We start from the raw sequence: 22,214 nt of genomic DNA, 5'->3' as shown, positions 1-22,214 counted from the left end.
CGTATACAGTCGACAGAGATTGAAGGGAACAGTCATAAGGCTGAGAAATATATTGGTTGAGTGCTGGGTTGATTTCACTTTCCTTCCAGTCGGGTATGTACAAGACTTCAAATGTTGAGCTGAGAGCTTCTAAGGGAGTGATACAGAGTTTGGAAGGTAGAAGTCTTCACCACAAGGATCTTAGTAGATGTCCCAGGCAGCAGTACGTGAACTTGCAAGGTGAACTCGGTACGAATGAAACCATTTACAGCGGCTGAATACAGATCGCATGTGATGCTGACTCCACTGTAACTCCAAGCTCACACATGGTCACGATAGATTCAACCACCAAATGGAAGCTAGGGCGTAGGAATGGCCAAATGCATGAATGAATAGGGCATAGTGAACCGCATTTGGAAGTAGGTGAGCTGACGGTTGAAGGAAAGAGAATACACGGGCTCCTTCAACAGTTATGTAACAGAGATAGCTCCTAACTCCATGTGCCTAGTCAGCATTAAAAGGTCACGCTAGTAATATTGAGAGGACTGTTACGTAATATTGTTATATGGGCCAGTAATAAACTATTTTGCATCTTCTTGGAATTATTGTATTCGGCATTTGATACCAAGTGGACGTGTGTTATTCTTATTCTTCAAATTGTTGAGCATTTACCTTAGCTTAAACACTGTATGTATTTATTTGGAAGGAATCAAGGTGATTACTGGTCATGTTTATTTGCTTCATACCTAACATTTACCTTGGAAGGGACGTTGGTTGTGAAATCAAAGTGAGTACTGTAGTAACTAGTTTATTTATGCCAATTGTTTGCTAGAATGTCATAATTAGTCCATAGAGGGAAAAAGAAGTTTGTGAAATTTATTTCCAGAACATGTCTAGGCTGCCTATGAATTGTTTGATATAATGTCCAAACACTAAACATTCAGCATTTTGAGAGAAAAAAAGAAAGTGCGTGCGGAATAGTACAAACCAATTAGGGAGGCCTAATTGCCCTACGAACCAAATTGGGTCTAGAGACTTGTGTGAAGTTGGGAATGAAACCAACTATTGGAACACCCTAGTTTAGCGCCTAGGACACCATTCCAAGTGAAAGGAAGGGTTAGTTTGAGGCTTAGGGTAGATTTTTACAAAATCAGCAATTTGAGGGACTTGGGTCCTAAAACCAAAAAGTTACTTCAACCTTCAAATCTTAGCCAAGCGTTAGGGAAGTCTTGGGGTAGGTTGGAGTAGTTTAGAGGGTTGCTTTGGAGACCCTAGAGACCATCCTTACGAAGAGGGAATTCATTATCCTCTTTTGGAGAAGTGGGTAGGAAAGTTTGTGGAAACCACTTTTCTTGCTATGACCTCTGCATCAGGTGGTATTAGAGCATAAAAGGTCTTAGGAGAAGAAAAGGATGGCAGATGATAGTGAAGATGTTGGGGAGGAGATTCCCTCAAGTGTCACCAATGCTGAATCGGCCAAGATCATGAAGGATCATATGGCCAAGACCAAGAAGATGGAAGAAAAGATCAAGAAGCTAGAGGAGACGAGAGGTATTGGCAAGAATGCTGATGAATTAGACAGAGAAGAGGAACCTGAAGAGGCATCAACAGACATGGGTGACTTGGAGAACAGGAGTTTAATAGAAACCCTTGGAAAACTAGGAAGGAAAGAAACCAAGGTAGAACTACCTATATTTCACGGGAAGATGAATCCAGAAGAATGCATGGATTGGCTAGAGGCCATAGAAAGCTACTTTGAATGTGAAGACGTGGTAGAGAATCGAAAGGTGAAATTGGCAAAATCCAAACTCAAAGGCCTTGACTTGAGTTGGTGGAATTTCTTACAAAGTGAAAGAGTAGACAAAGAAAAGAATCCTATTTCCACATGGAAAAGGATGAAGCTGGAGATCAAGAGGCAATTTGTGCCTGAGGACTATGAGGTGTTCTTGCATAAGAAGTTGCAGAACCTAAGACAAAAGGATTTGGATGTGAGTGCTTACACTGACGAGTTCCATAGATTGACCCTTAGAGCAAAGATCAATGGAAGTGAGAAGCAGAAGTTGGCAAGGTATCAGAATGGGTTCAAATATAGTATCCAAGATGAGATCAGCCTATTTGGACTAGATATACTACATAAGTGCTATCAAATGGAGCTAAGGGTAAAAGAAAAGAAAAGGACGAGAGGAGAGCAGCAATCAAGACATAGAGGAAACAACTTCAGAGGAAAGGGAAGGTTCAATGGCAAAGGAACTTCCTATAAGGCAGCAGATGAGAATCCTAAATCAGAGCAAGCAAGAGAATCCAGTTAGAGAGGTGGTTTCAGAGGAAGAAGGTCAAACAATGGAGGAAGATTTGGGGGAAGAGGATCAAGTGTTTTCACTAGTAAGTGTTTCAACTGCAATCAGATTGGCCATCAGTCTTTTAGGTGCCCTGAAAAGCTTGGTTCAAACAAGCAAGGAGGAGAACGGAGGGTGCAATTAACTCAAGAAGATGGGTATGGCAGTGAGACTTCTTACCATACTACAATGACCATACAAGCAGATCCAACGTGTGGAGAACATTTAATGATGCAAAGGACCTTGTTGAAGACAACTACAGCAAAAGAACCACCCTAGAGAAAGACATTGATCAAGACAACATGTAAGGTGAATGGAAAGGTATGTAGGGTTATAGTTGATTCTGGTTCAACTAACAATATTGCTTCTATACAAATGGTTGATAAGTTATAGTTGCAAAGAATACCTCATCCTTATCCATATAGGGCCTCATGGTTGACAAGGGATAAGCACACCTTGGTGAATGAACAAGTTTGGGTAGAATTCAATATAGGAGAGTACAAAGACAAGGTACTTTGTGAAATGGTTGCATGCCATCTCCTATTAGGGAGACCTTGGCAATATGATGTAAAAGCTAGGCATGAGGGAGAGACCAATGTGTACCATATAACCAAGGGAGGAGTTAAGTACACCATGAACCCTCTGCCTGAGGAAACAAGTGACAAACCAGTCAAAGGTATTGTCATGTTGGTAGGAGAAAAGGAGTTTATGCAAACCATCAAAGGGAAGGATACACCATGTTTTGGACTGATTGTCAAGACAAAGAAAGAGATGGTGAATAAGAACATGGACAGTAAACAAGGAAGAGATGTTGGATCTAAGGAAGTGAAAGAACTTCTAGATCAGTATGAGGGATTGGTTGCAAGTCGTAGGCCAAAAACTTTGCCACCACATAGGGAGATCAGCCACTGCATAGACCTCATACCAGGAGCTAGTTTGCCCAACAAAGTAGCAGAAAGATGACCCCAGAGAAAAATGAAACAAGTGAAACAATCCTAAGGATTGTTCTTAAGTGCTTTAAACTTGATGATGACATCACACACTATAGGAAGATCTGAGATTTCCATTGTCTTTGATATAGCTTCTATTATGACTGCATCGGCATATGCTAATATTACAACTTTATAATTTTCCACGAGAGAATCATTTGGATGCTTTCCTAAGGTTTTGTACAAAGAAAACCTATTCATTGTGTGAGAACCAAAATCTTCATAATCTAGACCAGCATTAACTTTGATTGTATACTCTGAAGTCACCTCGTCTATTGCAATCAAGTTGTCATGCTCATTAGAAACTTGACATCCCATTTATTCTAGGTCACACATTACCTCAGTTTCAATTGATTGACAATCTTCTAAAGTTGCTTGCAACTTTGTTACAAGTTTCCTCAGTGTCTCTTTTTTATAACCCATTAGTCCATGACACCTGTAGAACATTTCGCAAGACGGGATAACAACACTTGCAGCCAGGCCGTCCAAATCAGAATTGGTGATTTTCATCCCAATCACACAGAATTTCTTTGAAGGTGTTAGCTTCTTGATTCAACGATGCAATTGGATCATGCAATGTCTCTTCAATACTTATAATACGTTCAAGGATTCTAACCGCATTTGTGATAACTTGAACTCCTTTAAAGACAACCTTTCCAAACCAAGTTTTTGCCACTTCCACGATCCCCTTCTCTCAAAGTGTTTTAGATGTAGTGATTTTATTTGTTTTCCCAAGTTTGATTTTTTTAATTTTTGTTTATATGTTAATGATTTTATTTTAATATAGTTCAAATTATTTTTAAATTTTTAAGGTTTAATTTGACAAATATCGATAATTGAAATTATTAAATAGTTTAGAAAATTGAATAAATGAATATAAAATTTAATAGTTTAATTTTAATAAATTAATATTATTTAGTTTTCAAAATAAATTAAATTTAAAATTAAAATTACAATTATAATTATTAAAATTTAAACTAGTTTTATATTTAGATTTAATTTAATTTTTTTTTAAGTTAAACTTTGTAAAAATTAATAAATAGTATTATTAATTATAGTAATAATATTTAATAATTCATAAAGCCTAATAATTGTTTTAGACTATAGAGTTACCATTAGAATATTAAATTTATATTTTTGAGAAAATTAATTAATATTATGAGTATATTTAATTTATTGTAAATTAAAAAATAATTTAGATTTAAGTTTCAAAGTTATATTCTTGTAAAATTAAATTTGAAATAAAAGTTATTGCACATATATTTAATTTAATCATTTTATAAATTATAATTACAAATTTTAATTTGTGCTTTATAGCTTAATGTAAATTTGTTTTGATTTCATAATTTTACTATTTTTTAAATTTTTTTTAGGAATCTAATGATGGTGTCATTGTCAGCAAATGTTAGAGCATCAAAAAATGACAAGTGGATCAAACCAAATGCTAAATATCCATTATGGAAACATGTAACCATCATCGAGAAATTTCAAGGCGGTGGAGGTTTTAAATGGAGGTGTCATGAGTGTCTAATTGATTATAATGGTTCTTATACCAAGGTTCGTGGACACCTTTGTCACATAAAAGGTACAAGATGTGAAGTGTGCCTTGGTCCAAAGGTTGATGGTCAACCAAGGAATGGATTGTTACGTGAGAAGATTGCAAAGTACCAAAAAGAAGAGGATGAAGCTAATAGTCAAGTTCTAAAGTCAACAGAAAGGTCAAGTCTCAATAGACCTCCTTTGCATCCAACTTCAAGAACATCTATTGGTGACAAGAGGCATAATTTAGGACCTCTTAAAAAGGCATTTAATTTGCAAAGTTGAGAGGATAGAGATCAGAGTATTGTACGTTGTCTATATGCGAATGGAATTTCATTTAATGTGATTCGCTCATCACATTGGCAAGAGATGGTTAGGTCTATTAATGAAGTTCCAAAAGTGTACAAAAGCCCAGGGTACGAAAAGGTTCATACTACTCTTTTGATTAAAGAAAAAGAGATTATTGATAGACAGTTGCAAGTGATTCGAGATTCATGGAAATTTTTATGAGTTTCTATCATTTGTGATGGATGGAAGAATGCTAGAAATAAGCCACTAATCAATGTGGTTGCAATGAGCCCAAAGGGGGCAATGTTTTTTAGAGCAGTGGAATGCAAGGTTAAAGAGAAAGATACACAGTTTATTACCAACATTCTAATTGAAGCAATTGAATCTGTGGGGCCAGAAAGTGTTGTTCAAGTGATCATAGATAATGCAAAAGTATGCATAGCAGTTCGGTTGGTCGTGGAGGCAAGATATCCAAAATTTGGTGGACTCATTGTGTAGTTAATTCTTTGAATTTGATACTACACAAAATTGGCAAAATTTAATGGATACAAAAGATTTATGAAGAAGCCAAAGAGATTCAGATGTTTATTTGTAATCATCACATGTCATGGGCCATTTATAGACAATTTGCTAAGCTAGAGTTGTTAAGGGTAAATTTTTTGTCCCAAAAATATTCAAATTGTTTTTATATTGAAATGTATTTAAGATTTATATGGTTTTAAAGTGTATTATTTTTTTTATTGAAGGCGGTTGAGACACGCTTTGCCACACACTACATTGTTCTCAAAAGGCTTGTTGATGTCAAACAAGCTTTGAAAAGTATGGTGATTAGTGACATTTGGGTAGTATGGAGACAATCACAAATAGATAGAGCAAATAATGTCAGGAGGTTAATTCTTGATGAGGATTTGTGGGCTCAAATAGATTATTTACCCTCTTTCATTGAGCCAATTTACACCCTGATCCGTCAGTGTGATACTAATAAGCCAATATTAGGTGACATCTATGATTAAATAGATATAATGGTAGAGAAAGTTAGAGATATTATTATAGCAAAAGAGCAAGATCCCTCTGAATTTTTTTATAAGCAAATATATGATGTAATAAAAAAAAAGATGGGATAAAATGACAACTTTTGGCATATGCTTTAAACCCTAAGTACTACCATGCTGATATGTGAGCATTGCCAAATAGGACAGCACCAAATAGGGATGTTGAGGTTGTTGAAGGATATAAAAAAGCTTTCAAGAAAATGTTTACAGATCCTAGAGTTGCTGCGGAGATTCAAGATGAGTTTGGAACATTTGCTTCCTCTGATGGAACTTATGCAAATGTTGATGCAATGGTAGATAAAAATGAAATGGATCCTATAAAGTGGCGGAACTTCCATGGTGCCATGACTACACATTTGCAAAAGCTAGCAATCAAGCTTCTATCACAGGTTTGATTTTATACTAATTATTCTAATAAGAATTATTTCTTATTTCAGATGTTTTTGATTGTTTGTATTTATAATTGTAACTTATAAATTATTATATAAACTCTTTTATTGCAGGTTTCTAGTTCTTCTGCATCTGAGAGGAATTGGAGTACATATGGCTTTATCCATTTTGTGAAATGAAATAGGTTGGCAGCCAGAAAAGTAGAGGACCTTGTCTATGTGCTGTTAGCCGACTGGATGGTTCCGGCGGTGTTCCTGTAGCCGACGGTCCGGCGGTGTTTCTGTAGCCAATGGTCCGGCAGTGTTTTTGTAGCCAACGGTCCGGCGGTGTTTCGGTATTCCGTAGCCGACGGTCCGGCGGTAAATAGTTTGTAACGGATAGAATAATTGTGGCCGACAGACTCCTTCGGGAAGGTTCGGGAGTAGTATTTATATCCCGTTTGGGATCATTGTAAATCATCATTCATTCATCTACTATTGCGAATATACTACTGCTGTTCGTGTTCTATTGTCTGTATGCATTCATTTACTTTACCTGAACGGTAAACATTTGGCGCCGTTGCCTTATGAATCTGGAAGGTGGGAGGAATGAAGATTAATGCCAAATCAGCTTAACAAGGATCGGAATAAGGTGAAGGGAAAAGATGGAATCCGTATTGCGCAAGAGAATTTAATTCTAGCACAACAAGCCGAACGCCGACGAAGGTTTCAAAGGATTGCCGAAGGACACCGAAGTGCGGAGGAATTGTTGGAGGAGACTCGGCAGCGGGTGGAATTGGTGGAAGAAGCCCGGGAGGAGTTCTTGAATTTGTGTTCGCCGAGGGAAGAAAATTCAGACGGGAGAGCATCAACTCGCACGGCTCGCAGTGCCGACGGAGCACGAGCGTGGAGTGACCTCTTCGTCCAGGATAGACTTCCGCGGGAAACAATTTCGGAGGATCCTCCGTCTTCACCAAGGGTTGCAGCTGTCGACACCTCCGGTGTGGGAGTGCAGACTGCCGGTGTGGGAGTACCGACTGCCGGTGTGGGAGTGCCGACCACTGTAGGAGTGCAGACCTCCAGAGTTATGGCGGGACCCAAAGAAAAATTACCGAAATTTGAAGGCGATGGTACAGCCGACCCTCTTCGACATTGTAAGACATGTGAGACGATCTGGCGGGCAAATGGAATCACAGATGCCGACGAATGGGCCAGGCACTTTCCGGCAACCCTACGGGGTGTTGCGATTGATTGGTTTTCGGATGTGGATCCGCAGAAGCTGGATACATGGGATAACATTAAAAAGGAGTTTTTGGCGGAATTTAAACTCTTACGGGATGATAATGAAATCGTAGCGGAAATTTTCAATACCAAGCAAGGGAAGCACGAAACTGTCCGTGTCTATGCCAGGAGATTAAAAGACTTAGTAAACAAAATGGAAAGCAAGCCAGCGGACGGATTGCAGAAAAGGTGGTTTGTGGACGGCCTACGCTCGAAGTTGCGGAGGAAAATGAAAATTGTGCCACCGTCATCATATGTGGACGCATATAACAGAGCACTGGACCTTGAGAGTGCACAGAAGACAAAGAAGAAGAAAACCAGCTCCTCTGACTCTGATGATGATGAATCCACTCGGGATGATAGTAGCGACGACGAAGGCAGCAGCAAGAAGGTTCGTGCCCTACAGAAGGATATGGTTCGCATGATGAAGGAATTTAAAAACATGCAGAAGGAGCCAAAAGGCAGTGAACTGTGGTGCACGGAATGTAAGACCGACGGTCATACTAAGGGATCGTGCCCGAAGAACCAATTCTGCGACATCTGTCAGATCATGGGCCATTCCACAAAGGACTGTCCTTTTAACATGAAGACAAGAGGATCTCCGCAGGTGCTTCTTACGCAACAGGCTTCCCCGTCGGGCAATAACGGAAATGCAAACATTGATGGTGCCACACCCGGAGGGTATAGGAATAATAGCAGAAGGCAAAATACCAACAATGCAAATAATAACAATAATAATGGAGGCCGGAGTCGAACCCAATATGATGCAAACGGACGGCCGATCGTTCAATGTCGAGCGTGTAATTTGTGGGGTCATTTTGCGCGGGATTGTACAGCGGCAAACACACCGAAATTATTATGCAGATGGTGCGGACCCGGCGATCACGAAGATTCCAAGTGTCCAAAGGCTGGAGTAAATTTGATCACTGTCGGCACGGATGTAGAGGAGGTTCTGGCAATTACACGGAGGCAAGCGGAGGAAAAGAGAAAAGTGGGGGAAGTGCAGGCGGACATTGCAAAGGCATCGTCGCCGGAAACATCTCAGTTGAAGGACATCACCGGCACCTTGGCAAAGAACTTCGCAGAACAAAGCATTGTACGACAGATCTTACAAACGGAGATACCGGTCAAGATAAGTGACCTCCTTCTCACAATGCCCCAATTACGGACGGCTATTCTGAATCATACACCGTTTTCAAACGCACCGGAGGAAACAAGAAGGAATAGTAGGGAAGTAATGGCAACAGACCCAATGCTGCTGGCACTCACCTCCGGACGGCATCCGGCGGTCGTCGAGATGGGGATTTTGGGAAATGTTTTGACAGAGACAATTGTTGACGGAGGGTCCGGCGTGAATGTGTTGCCGGAGGATACTTGGAAGAAGTTGGGAAAACCGACGTTGTGGCCACCTGCATTTCAGTTGCTCACGGCAGACCAACATGGAATCAAACCGTTGGGAATTCTGAAAGCGCAACCGTTAACAATTGGTACGCAACCATTTTTATTGGATTTTGTAGTCATTCCATTAAAAAGAAAAGGCTATGATGCTATTCTGGGACGGGATTGGTTGGTGCAAGCAAAAGTACAACATGATTGGAAACGCAATACCCTATCAATGGAGCGCGGAGGCAAAAGATTCATAATTGACCTGCATACGCAAATGGTCGGTGAGGAGGCAGCATTGTCAGATTCTGACAGTGAAGGCGAAAGTGATGACGAAGGACAGAGGAAAATGGAACCGGATGAAGGAGGAGTATTGAGACTTGACGGAGGATCGAATGACGACGACCTGGACTCGGTTAATGGCCTTTACCACTGGCAAATAGAAGACTACGAACTCTTTCCGAGTTGCAATATGCTAAGGGTCGACGAAGATGAGAAAAAGGAGGAAAATGAATGTCCGGAGGAATGCAGGGAAGTGGAAGAAGGAAAAATTGCCATGGTTGAAGCTGAGGGGAAGAACATACAGTCTCAACACAAAAAAACGAAAGATTCCACTGTCCGGTACATGGTGAATAGACCGCGCAGAAAGAAAAGGTCACACTGCAGCATAAAATTAGTGGAAGGGCACCAACAGCAAGGAAATAATCCAGTTGTGCGACAATCGCAGGCACAGTGGGCAACAGAAGTAGCACAGAATAGACGCAAACTCTGGCATGACAAGCATCTGAGACATAACAGATTCCAGACAGGACAATTAGTACTGAAGTATGATGGCCGTAACGAAATCAAGCCGGGCAAACTAAAAGTGCGATGGATTGGACCATATCAAATCCGAGAAATTGGCGACACAGGGACAATGAAATTAGCAACCTTGGACGGACAAGAGATAACTCAGCCAGTTAACGGATCTAAGTTGAAACCATATCGTGTAAGGAAGTACTCCCCGGTGGTGAATCCTTCCGTGTCGTCAGTACAACATTCTCTGGCGATGATGTCACTCAGAGGTACTGTTGTTGAGTAATGTATTCTGTAAATTTTTTTTAAAAAAATTTGAAAAAAAAAAAAAAAAAAAAAGAGTCTGACAGCCCCGCGGACCCCGCGGACTTGGAGTCCCGCGGGAAGAAAGCCCCGCGGACTAAGAGTCCCGCGGGCCCCGCAGACTTGAAGTCCCGCGGGAAGGAAACCCCGCGGACTAAGAGTCCCGCGGGAAGGAAGGCCCCGCGGACTTAAAACCCCGCAGATCCGCAGACGGAAAACTTCCACGGCAGTAGCAAGGTAAAACAACCACGATTTATCTTCTCTCAGACAGTTTGGGTGGGCATGTTGAAGAATTTGGTGAAGAATTTGACTAGCAGAAGGCCGCGGGTAGGAGAAGAATGGGTCGCGGGAAGAAAAAAAGGCCGCGGGTAGGAGAAACGAAAGGCCGCAGGGAGAACAGGAAGGCCGCAGGTGATGCAGAGTCAGAGGTTCAGTACTTATTAAAAAAAAAAAAAAAAAAAAAAAAAAACGACGACAAAATCAAGTTGCTCAGAATGAGTGATGGATGATGCCAGAGGGAAGGGGACACATCCGTGGTTGCCAGAAAGAGTGCAGAATTGGCAGATAATAACAGAAATGGTGCGTTCCTTGCATTTTTGTGTAGGTTTCGAAGTGCTAATTTGGGAGCGCACCCGGGGCGCTGCCCCAGGACCCCGCGAGGGCGCTGCCCCTCGACCCCGCCGGGGGCGTTGCCCCCTGGACCCCCAGTCGTGGCGGATATCAATCGTGGGAGTCTGACTAGTTGAGAAGAGTTGAAGTTGCTGCAGGCACGGACTTTCTATGTACCAGAGGTAGTGGGAGAAGGTGTTGGCTGTGAGGCTGTCTAGGTGGATGCGTAGAGAGCTCGGGAGGAGCTGATCATCCGGTTGGAGGCAGTGCAGCGACACTTGGCTTAGGGTACCGAGGAATTGAAAACAGAGAAAGCAGCACAGGTGGCTATCAAGGTCAGCTTGAGGAGACAGTATTGTGTTAGCAGAGGCTACAGATGTAACGGGATGAATGTGGAAGTGATGTGATAGAAGCAGATTTCTCTTGTTGTAGTCACTTTGTTAATGTATTTTGTTTGTTAATTTGTCTCAGATATTTTGTCAGTCGTCAGGAGACGACTTTTCTTTTTGGGGGGGATGGTGTTAGCCGACTGGATGGTTCCGGCGGTGTTCCTGTAGCCGACGGTCCGGCGGTGTTTCTGTAGCCAATGGTCCGGCAGTGTTTTTGTAGCCAACGGTCCGGCGGTGTTTCGGTATTCCGTAGCCGACGGTCCGGCGGTAAATAGTTTGTAACGGATAGAATAATTGTGGCCGACAGACTCCTTCGGGAAGGTTCGGGAGTAGTATTTATATCCCGTTTGGGATCATTGTAAATCATCATTCATTCATCTACTATTGCGAATATACTACTGCTGTTCGTGTTCTATTGTCTGTATGCATTCATTTACTTTACCTGAACGGTAAACATGTGCATTCCAATCTTCGTCTATTGTCACATTCCTCCACAAACTACATCAAAGGATCTAATAGACTTTGGGATGTACAACCAGAGTTAAGTGACATTGATGTATCCATGAATGCATTGACACATCTCAACCTCAATGTTGAGAATTCTGACAGGATCAGAGGACCCTTCGCTGAATCGTCAATGAGTTTTGAGAGTCTAGGTGGTGGTCGTACTCAATCCAGCTATCCTAACTCTTTAGAGAATCTTGATGATCTAGATCTCGAGTTTCAAGAGAACAATGATGATATTTTTGATAGCATGTGATTCTACTGAACTTTTTTTGTAGTTGAATTTTGTTTTAATAATAAAACTATATCTAACTACAGTATTTTGGAATATGTTGCAATTATGTGTTCATATTGCTTTCATTATAATAAAAAACTTCTTTACTGACTCTGAAAATTTGTTTATATATATATATATATATATATAAATGTTTTAGGAATGTTGTATTTGTTATTCCCAAATGAGAGGCCTCAAAAACCGGCCGTACCCGATACCATACCCGTATCTGATACTATACCCGTATCCATGCAACTCTGCTTCAACACCTACTATTAGAGTTAAGTGGATTTGGCAGTTATTATCAGCTATCTGGGTGTTAATGGTACAAGAGTCAATTGGATACAACAAGGACATCACACAGTTTTACCCTTGGGACCCATGTGGACAATGTTGTTTATTTTTGCTCCAACATTGCTTGGGGACAAGAAATGTTTGGGGAGGGGGGGTTGTGATGCCCACTTTTTTCAGTTGACTTTGAGTTATTGAGATTAGTCCATTATTGTAACCCTTGTGGACTGATCGTTCGAATAGTGGGCATTTTTGTACACTAATACCTACTATTTTTGGACAACTCCAAAGGGCAAAGTAGTTAGTGGCTAGGTCCAGGGGCATTATCTTTTTGTTTGGTTCAATTTGAGGGGCTTACTATTTATAGTAAGTCAATTATCTTGGCAGTTATTATATTTGGCAATGGCTATTGAGGTAGTCGTTGTACAGTGCAGTATCATCAATTGCAATTTTCTACTACCTTCCTTTGGAATGTTTCTTAGGACCTACTATTTAAAGTTAATTAAGAGGGTTGCTAAATTTAACAACGCCCCTGATGGCTAGTCAAAACCCCATTTGGAGTGGCAATTAATGGTTGACTTGGGAATTAATAAAAAAAGAGTATAATTAATGATATTAAATAACTTATAATAAACTTATTTAATAAAGTCATCTTAGCGATGATTTAAAAGGACAATGGGGCCATGACCCTTCAATTCATTCTTTAAGTGATATAATTTTTTTTTAAATGGTGCCTAAGTCAGAACTATGGAAAAGCACAAAAGTTATATAACTTTAAATGAAACAAAAGCAAATATGTGGGAATATATCTTTTATCCCACATTGGTAAGGAATGTGTTTGAGTTCTCGCAAGAAAGAATAGAAAGGGACTTAAGAGCTCATTCTCATATATGGAACTGATCATTTTGTGTGCTTTGATACTAGGTGAATTCTATGAGTTTCTCCATAAAGGGTTTCAAGAAGAACCATTGCAAATTTTCTCCATTGTTGGAAACTTTGAGACGTTGAAACTATATACTGAGATTGCTTTGTGTTTGCAATTATTTTGTATCAGCCTATCAAAGGTCTCTGTATTTACACAGGGTCTTCATCTGATCATTGAGGATCAATTCTGAAAGACAATGCTTTGCAGGTTGAAAGCTCTTATTTGCAGCCATAAATATCAGATTTCAAGTTTCAATCTTGTTGCTACGGTGGCCCGTGAATAGTGAAACGCTACAGGACATCAGTTGAAGGATTTCATTGAAGTTTATTTAATTCATCAGCTGCTGTTGAAGTTTGAGCAAGTGAAAGGAAACCATCAAGGGCTTTTAGCACTTGTTTGCAGCAGGTTCTTTTATGTTATTACTAGTTTAGTTGGCATCATCCTCATTTATATTAGTTGTCATTCTTAATCAGCTTTAGATGCACATTTATACCAGTTTGGTACTTGTATTAGATACACTACTGTAAGCAAAGATCATTGGCTTTGCTGGACATTTCAGTTTGTAATCAATTACATTATATTCTAATATCATTTGAATCACAAGGAGTTAAATGTCAAGAGTTGTCTCATTAATATTTAGTTTTGATGCCACTTGTTTGCATTAATATCTAGCTGTTGTAGGTGCATATTTGCATTGTGTGTGACATCTATATGCATTTGAAAGGTCCAAAGAATTGCAATTGCACTATCGTTCATTTCCTAGACATCTTAATAACCATTTGGAAGTATATAAATCACATTTGACATCATTTCAAGAAATCATTATCAGTCTGAACTCTGAAACACAAACCAACAAATAAAGAGGTTGCATGATAAGTGTTTGACAAAATGTCAAACCCTTAGAATTCCGACCTTGAGATTGATTCTCTATTATGATGCAGCATCTTTTGGAAAAAGTATAAGTATAATAAAGACTTCATTTTCGGACTTAGTTCTCATTATGTAGTGGGATGTGCTTAGTGACTTGTGTTAAGTCCTTTTGTCATGACCCCTCCTAAAAGGAAATCCTAAAATTATAATTGAATAAAATTATATAATAATAGTTCATTATATGATTAAAATATATACTATCATCGATTATTCACAAAAGAAACATTATTGACAACTATATAGATAAATATTTATAGTCCATTTATTCTAGTTAATTATTTATATTATTCATAATAATAACAATTATAAACATTATTAGTACTATACATTAATAAAGATGCCTAACCGATTACATTAATATCTATATATATTATAGACATTTAAATATAAATCCAATAAACAAACAAATATACTACACCTAAATCAATATGCTAACAAAATACAATTAATACATAAACCAAATCCTACTACTGAGCATATCGAGGGACATGTCAACTAAAGCAAGATAAGCAGTATTAGTATGGAGATAATCACCGAGTCATAAATGTAGAGAAGAAAAAATATCCCATTCGCAATAAGGACGCGAACGAGGGCGAAGGAGAATAACTGATTTATGATAAAGGCAACACGTCAACACTGCCAAGTAACATCGACCTTAGCGCTTGCATCGATGAGTACGTAAGGTATCACATCACATGATCTCAAATGGATTAAGGTAGTAAAGGCAATGGCATTGGGAGGACGTGGAAGGGCATCATCACCCGGTTTTCACGTGGACACTAATGTGAAGGACGTAGAGCGGAATCCAAGGAGCATGTGGAAGATTGCAATTGTTTGAGAGACTGCAAAGCTTGGGGTATTAAGATACAACGACACATCATCATCAAATTCCATTGGCGTGAGCAGACATGGAATAAAGGGGAAGACATATCGAGTGTTGTGGACAAGCCAAGACATATGAAAAGACCCAAACATATTTGCAAGAACATTTCAAATGCATGAACCATAATGATTTTCGGGGGGGGAAATTGAAAGGGGTCTAGTTTATAAGGGAGATTGAGGGTGTTGATCATTAGTTTATAAGTTGGTATATTAGGAGAGATTCCTAAATTCAAATATATTTTATTTTATATACAAGCTATCATGTCATATATATATATATATAAAATTCAAAGAATTGGAATCCCTTGAAGATAAATACAAATTCCATATATTTCCAAGTATAGAATGGATACTTGGAGTTATTCATAAGACCTTAAATTGGAAACTAAGAGTGATTTGAAGTACATTCAAAACAGGACATTACAAGTGGTATCAAAGCATCTTTCTTGCCAGTCTGTGGAAACTAGTTAATGCAAAAACACCAAAGAGATCAAAGAGCATTAGAAAGGGAAGGAAGGAAAGATTCCACCAATATGAAAAATCAAATAAGTAATGAGTTGAAAGCCTTCATGGAACAAACAACCCAAACTACTCAAGCACTCATGGAACAAACTGAAAAAAACTCTCGAGCTATAACCGAGCAAAGTGAAACAAACCGACTTATCCTAGGAGCTATCTGTAATATAAACAAAAGTAGGAAGGATACAAATTCTCACCAATCCAAAAATGATGATAATAATAATAATCAATTACATATGCCAGAACCAAAATGTAGACCCACAAGACCCCCCTTCCTACTTGGAGAAGAACAAGAAGATGAGGACAGGATAAATGAAGTAAATAATATAAATGACATTATAAATGAGCGCTAAAAAATTGATCCTGGACTTAGGAGGGAAATACCCTTTAAAGACTATTGTGATGCTCAGATGAAGTCACTATCTAATAGAAAGAGACAGATACACCAAGAGAAGGGACTAAGAGAGGAGATAAATAAAGTGAGTCTCCCAAAATTTGATGGATCAGAAAGAACTACAGCACACTCATGGGTACAAATCTTGGATACATATCTTTCCTTAAATCCTATGATAGAAAAAGGTGCTATTCAATTTGCTATCCTTCATTTAAGAGGAGCAGCACAAGATTGGTGGCAACATGGCCTTAACAACCAGGGACAAAAAAATTAAGAGTTACGATGAGTTCGCCCAAAAACTCATAAAGCGATATGATCGAATAGACCCAGAATGGTACTTCAAAAGATTAACCCAACTTAGACAAGAAGGATCAATGATGGAGTTTGCTAGGGAATTTGAAAGATTATCAGCCATGGTACCTAAAATATCACAAAAGAGACTCACCCATTTATTAATAGATGGGCTAAAGGAATCAATCAAGAGCGCAGTGGGAGCACATGAACCAAAAAATTTAGAGGATGCAATCCAAAAGGCATTAAAATTTGATACGCACCCAACAAAGAATAGGTCCAAGAACTATGCACATGAGCACACATTCTAGGCATTGTGAAAAAGAAAGAAATCACTCCCAGGAATCCTAGAAAAATGAGCTATGTTACCATTGCAAGGAACCATGGGAACATGGCCATAAATGCAGAAGAGAGCTCAAAAGCTATCGTGAAGAACTAAAAAGAAAAAAATTATGCTTTTATTGTGAGGAAAGTTGGGGACCAGGACATATGTGGAAAGAGAAGCCAAGCTCGAAGAATGGATGTCACACTTGATAAGGAAGAAAAGGAAAAGATGAACAAGAGACCTAAACATAATCCTGAACACATCTAAGAGAGTAATGAAGATGCAAAGGACCAACAAGAACTAGATGAGCTACAATTTTAGTGGTGATTCAATGAGAAAAGGTGAACTTCAAAAAAAAACTCCTTATGAATTTATATGTACAATTTATGTACGCATTTTGTAAAGAAAAAATTTATAATAATTAGTGAATCAAATTACCTCCTAAGTAGACCCCCTTGATGAAAGTTAAGTACTGCCATCAAGACCGAGAGGGCCAAAGTTTCGCTCTCGGGCTTAGGTTTGAGATGTAAGAAGAATAAGATTACCATCTAAGTAGACCACATTGATGGATGCCAAAGTGTTGCCATCAAGGCCAAGAAGGCCAAAGTTTCGCTCTTGGGCTTAGATTGGGAAAAGAATGTTAAGATGGACATCTAAGTAGACCACCTTGATGGAATGGTAGAATATTTTCATCAAGGCCAAGAGGGCCAAAGTTTTGCTCTTGGGCTTAGATTAGTCAAGTTAAAGAAACATTTGACATCATGTCAACTTAATTCAGTTAAGAATCTGCTAAGTAGACTACCTCATTGGATAATCGATGCCTTCCATTGAGGCCAAGGGGGCCAAAGCTTTATTCTTCGGCTTGGTAGGATATTGGTTTAGAACTAATTTATCATGAGTTGTCTTTTCTATGCAGATATTATATACATGTACATGCTAATAATTACTTGTTCTTGCAGGATCCATGATCAAAAAAACGTACTAGGGAAGTATATTTTGTAGATCATTCCCTTTACTCTACTTCATTGTGAGAAATAAATTATAAAGAATATATGATGTGTCTACATTGTGTATGCTTCGTGTCTTCATCTATCTACATCGTGTATGCTTTGTGTTTTCATTCATTAAAGATGTATATCTCATAAATCTTCTAGGCCTTTTGTATGCAAATATGTTTTGCGTCTATGAAGGAGCTTGCATATGAATGATATTGCTTGAGGACAAGCAATTTTGAGAAGGAGAGACTGTCATGACCCCTCCTAAAAGGGAATCCTACAATTATAATTGAATAAAATTATATAATAATAGTTCATTATATGATTAAAATATATACTATCATCGATTATTCACAAAAAAAAATGTTATTGACAACTATATAGATAAATATTTATAGTCCATTTATTCTACTTAATTATTTATATTATTCATAATAATAATAATTCTATACATTATTAGTAATATACATTAATAAAGATGCCTAACCGATTACATTAATATCTATATATATTATAGACATTTAAATATAAATCCAATAAACAAATAAATATACTACATCTAAATCGATATACTAACAAAATACAATTAATACATAAACCAAATCCCACTACCTAGCATATTGAGGGACACGTCCACTAAAGCAAGATAAGCAGTATTAATGTGGAGATCATCACAGAGTCATAAAAGGCAGAGAAGAAAAAATATCTCATTCGCAATAAGGATGCAGACGAGAGCAAAGGAGAATAATTGATTTATGATCAAGGCGACACATCAGCACTGCCAAGTAACATTGACCTTAGCGCTTGCATCGACGAGTACATAAGATATCATGTCACATGATCCCAAATGGATTAAGGTAGTAAGGGCAGCGACATTGGGAGGATGTGGAAGGGTATCGTCACCTTGTTTTCATGTGGACACTAATGTGAAGGACATAGAGCGGAACCAAGGAGCATGTGGAAGATTGCAATCGTTTGAGAGACTGTGAAGCTTGGGGTATTAAGATACAATGACACATCATCACTGAATTCCATTGGCGTGAGCGGACGTGGAATAAAGGGGTAGACATACCGGGTGTTGTGGACAAGCCGAGACATATGAAAAGACCCAAACATATTTGCAAGAACATTTCAAATGCGTAAACCATAATGATTTTTGGGGGGGGGGAAATTGAAAGGGGTCTAATTTATAAGGGATATCGAGGATGTTGATCATAAGTTTATAAGTTGGTATATTAGGAGAGATTCCTAAATTCAAATATATTTTATTTTATATGCAAGCTATCATTTCATATATATATATAATTCAGAGAATTGGAATCCCTTGAAGATAAATACAAATTCCATATATTTCCAAGTATAGAATAGATGCTTGAAGTAATTCGTAAGACCTTAAATTGGAAACTAAGAGTGATTTGAAGTACATTCAAAATGGGACATTACACCTTTGGCATTTTTCTCAAAGTAACAAGAATCGGAATCGGCAAGGCCGAATCAAATCGTGAATCGGCCATGAATCGGAATCGAATCGGCCATGAATCGGAAAATTTAAAAAACCCTTGAAATTTAGTGAGTAACTTATTTCATAAACCCTTTATCGCTGATTCGATTCACCGATTCAAAAAAAATCGTTTGGCTTGAATCGAATCGCCAAATCGCGTGAATCGCATGAATCGCCGTGATTCTTGGAACTATGATTTTTCTACATTTTTTTGTAACTCTTTTCTGTAATATATACAAAGACAGCCTTGGAAATCGTTTTCTTTGTATAGTATTCATCACCTCCTTGTCATTGGCAGGGTTGTGTAGTTGTGTGATTGATCAAATGATAGTGAGGGTTTTATTTTCCTTCATTTGTCTTGCTCTTTCGTACCTTCTTTGTAATAAGTGTACTGTGCAGGTTCCAGATTGTGTCAACCTAATGTCATAGGTTTTTTTATTGTGAATTATTTTCCTTTATAGAGAAATTATACACTCAGACCTTCTTGTGAAATGTTGATGCATGTGCATTAGAAAGACAAGTTGTGTGAGCTTATTATTGTTATTCTACTATTCTCGTGTTATAGTTTTTTTAATATCATAAGCTTTGATCATTTTGGTGCATCACCATAGGTTTTAGCTTTCATTTCTATTATCTTCCTACCTCTTTCACTTAGAAAGAATCGAGTGTTTAGGTGAAGTATCTTATAGGAACCGGCCTAGAATCTGAAGATTAACTCCAATTTTGGGAAACTCACTACGAAAAGTGTTTCCATGTATCTCTAGAAGGTCAATCTCTGTAGCTTGGCATAGGGTGCACTTTTGTTAGATAACATAAATCATATTAGTAAATGATGATTATTGATAAATACAAAGCGACATAAGCCAAGTAATCGACCTTTGGAAAAGCCAAATCGCACGACTTTTATGGGGTCACATAACTTATATAGGGAAAAAGAAAAGACAATTTAAAGCTACATCCAAAAAACCGGCAAATAAGAAAGAAGGAGAAAGTAATAATAATATATAATGAAAGGAAAAGACATAAGAAATTTGCCACACACTAAGAAAAGGAAATATTTACTTTTAAAGTGTTGAGTTTATAAGCCCTACTCAAATGAGGAATACGGCGTAATGTCCCCATTTTTTCCAGCATTGGAGTTTCAAGTATTAGCCTATTATTGTGATCTTCATAGGCTAATTATTGTGGATAGAGGTTCTTTTGTAGTTGTTGTCCTGCATTTTGTCATCACAAAATGTTGATAACAGCACGAAACTTTTCCAAGCTAGTTTCGCATTTCTCTAAGCTTGAATTTGATATTCAATTGCTTAATGTTGATCGACTGATCCATTTCAATTCGAATATCACATTGTTTTACTGAAGGCCTTTGTCCAGTTTTTTTTTCGTTTTGCTTTCTGTTGAGCCTTTGCTTGATTTTTGAAGCCTTCGCAGTCCGTTCTTTGCTTTTGAGTTTGTGTTTTTTTTTTTGGTCCTTTGAATTTGCTCATGTCATGCCTTTCATTTTCCCCTTCGATTCGATCTAACCTAGAGGTCGATCGAAGTTGTCAATGAAGAGATATGGTCATTTTAGTGCCTCAAAAGTGGACATTTTAGGTGCAATAGCACAAATTTTTAAAAATGATGTTATATTTTCATTTTGACATTCAGTTTTTCAAAAATATAACATTTACTCACTTTTTGTTATGTTTTGAAGTTACTTTTCATTAAAATTTATAACTTAAAGTGACTATAGAGCACTTTATGTTATAATTTTGAGTTACTTTTTAATTTTTCACTTAAAGTGACTATAGAACTGTATAGTTACTTTTTAAATTTTTTATTTTTAAATCAAATACTTATATAAATGTCACTTTAATATAATGTTTATGTATTATATTGATTAATATTATGCATAAATGTTATTTTTGACCCATATTGATGACATTTGTATAAAATTAAGTGAAATACATAACTTAAATGCCTCAAAGTGGACTTTGTATGTGCAAATGCATGTAAAAAAAATTATGAAAAGTGGAAACTTTTCATGTTATTGCATATAAAAACTCATTTTGAGGATACTTTTCATGCCATTACATCAAAAACTTGTAAAAGTGGACCTTTTGATGCAATGACATGAAAAGTTGAGTTTTTGTGCTTGTGCATTAAAAAAGTGAGACATGTTTTTTAAAACATGTATGTGACTCCAAAAGGTCCGATTTTGGAGTCTTACACATTTTAAAATATGCAATGAGCTTCAAAAAGTGAGATTATGCATGAAGACATATTTTAAAACATGCAATGGACTCTTAAAGGTCCGATTTTACCTTCCAATATGTTTTAAAATATGTAATGAACATGAAAATGTCCTATTTTGTGAAGAAAATATGTTCTTGATGCAGGACCATCCAGAGGTATATGGGCAATCCTGTGTCACCCAAAAAAATATACTTAGACTTAGTTTCTGTTTCATGTGTTTTTATTTTTGGATACCCATTTGGGTCAAATAAAGGTTCCAACTCTCACAGTTCCACTATCAGTGTTCGTGTAAATCTCGAAAAAAAATAGGAGTATGTAATTGAGCCATCATTTTGGTGAACTAGGAGGTGTAAATTGGCTAGATGAATGTAATTGTAATTTAGAGCATTCCAAAAAAAGAATCAGGTCAAAAAGCCCCACGGTTTGAAAGTTATTGCAATTTTTCGGGTTGTGGAGACCTCCTAAGAATGCTTCAAAGTTAGGTTAGGGGCATTAAATGACCTCGAAAAGGGCCAAAAAATGGGGGACGAGCGAAGCTGGTCCTTAGGGCTATAGAGCGCTTCGAGAGCTTTTCGAAAATGTAAACGGTTCGTCAATCGGAGCTACGGTTCAAAAGTTATGCCTCCCGGAAGTTCGGTTACCGTTTCTAGATTCTTCTAGATTTGCGTCGACTTCTAACACAGCTTTTGGAACCTTCTATTTGGTCGGTGGATGCCTACTAGCACTTTCTAGAATGTACTCCTAGTCCTTAACCCTCCGGGGTCTATTTAAGGAGATTTCTGGCATTGTAAAAGACAATTCGGAGTGGAGTTTGAGAGGAGGTACTGAAAGGAGAAA

General features: G+C 37.9%; 1 protein-coding gene across 3 annotated transcripts in view; it reads left to right on the top strand.

Moving 5' to 3' along the window:
* Positions 1 to 22,214, top strand: part of LOC149563107 (protein N-terminal asparagine amidohydrolase family protein) — a 244,334-nt gene that overhangs the window by 206,418 nt on the left and 15,702 nt on the right. The window contains exon 10 of one of the 3 annotated variants that reach the window (XM_089826533.1): positions 13,513 to 13,639. The exons of the other annotated variants lie outside the window; for them this stretch is intronic. Within the exon in view, the coding sequence (XP_089682659.1) occupies positions 13,513 to 13,588 (76 nt within the window). The 3' untranslated portion in view covers positions 13,589 to 13,639. Of the gene's footprint in view, positions 1 to 13,512; positions 13,640 to 22,214 lie in introns of those variants that run through there. 3 annotated transcript variants of the gene reach the window in all.

Source organism: Cupressus sempervirens, chromosome 4, assembly GCF_028749045.1.
Source record: "Cupressus sempervirens isolate cs-2001-9-10 chromosome 4, ASM2874904v1, whole genome shotgun sequence".
Classification (NCBI taxonomy): Eukaryota; Viridiplantae; Streptophyta; class Pinopsida; order Cupressales; family Cupressaceae; genus Cupressus; species Cupressus sempervirens.
The sequence above is the reverse complement of the archived record's forward strand: the minus strand, read 5'-3'. Positions and strand labels throughout refer to the sequence as shown.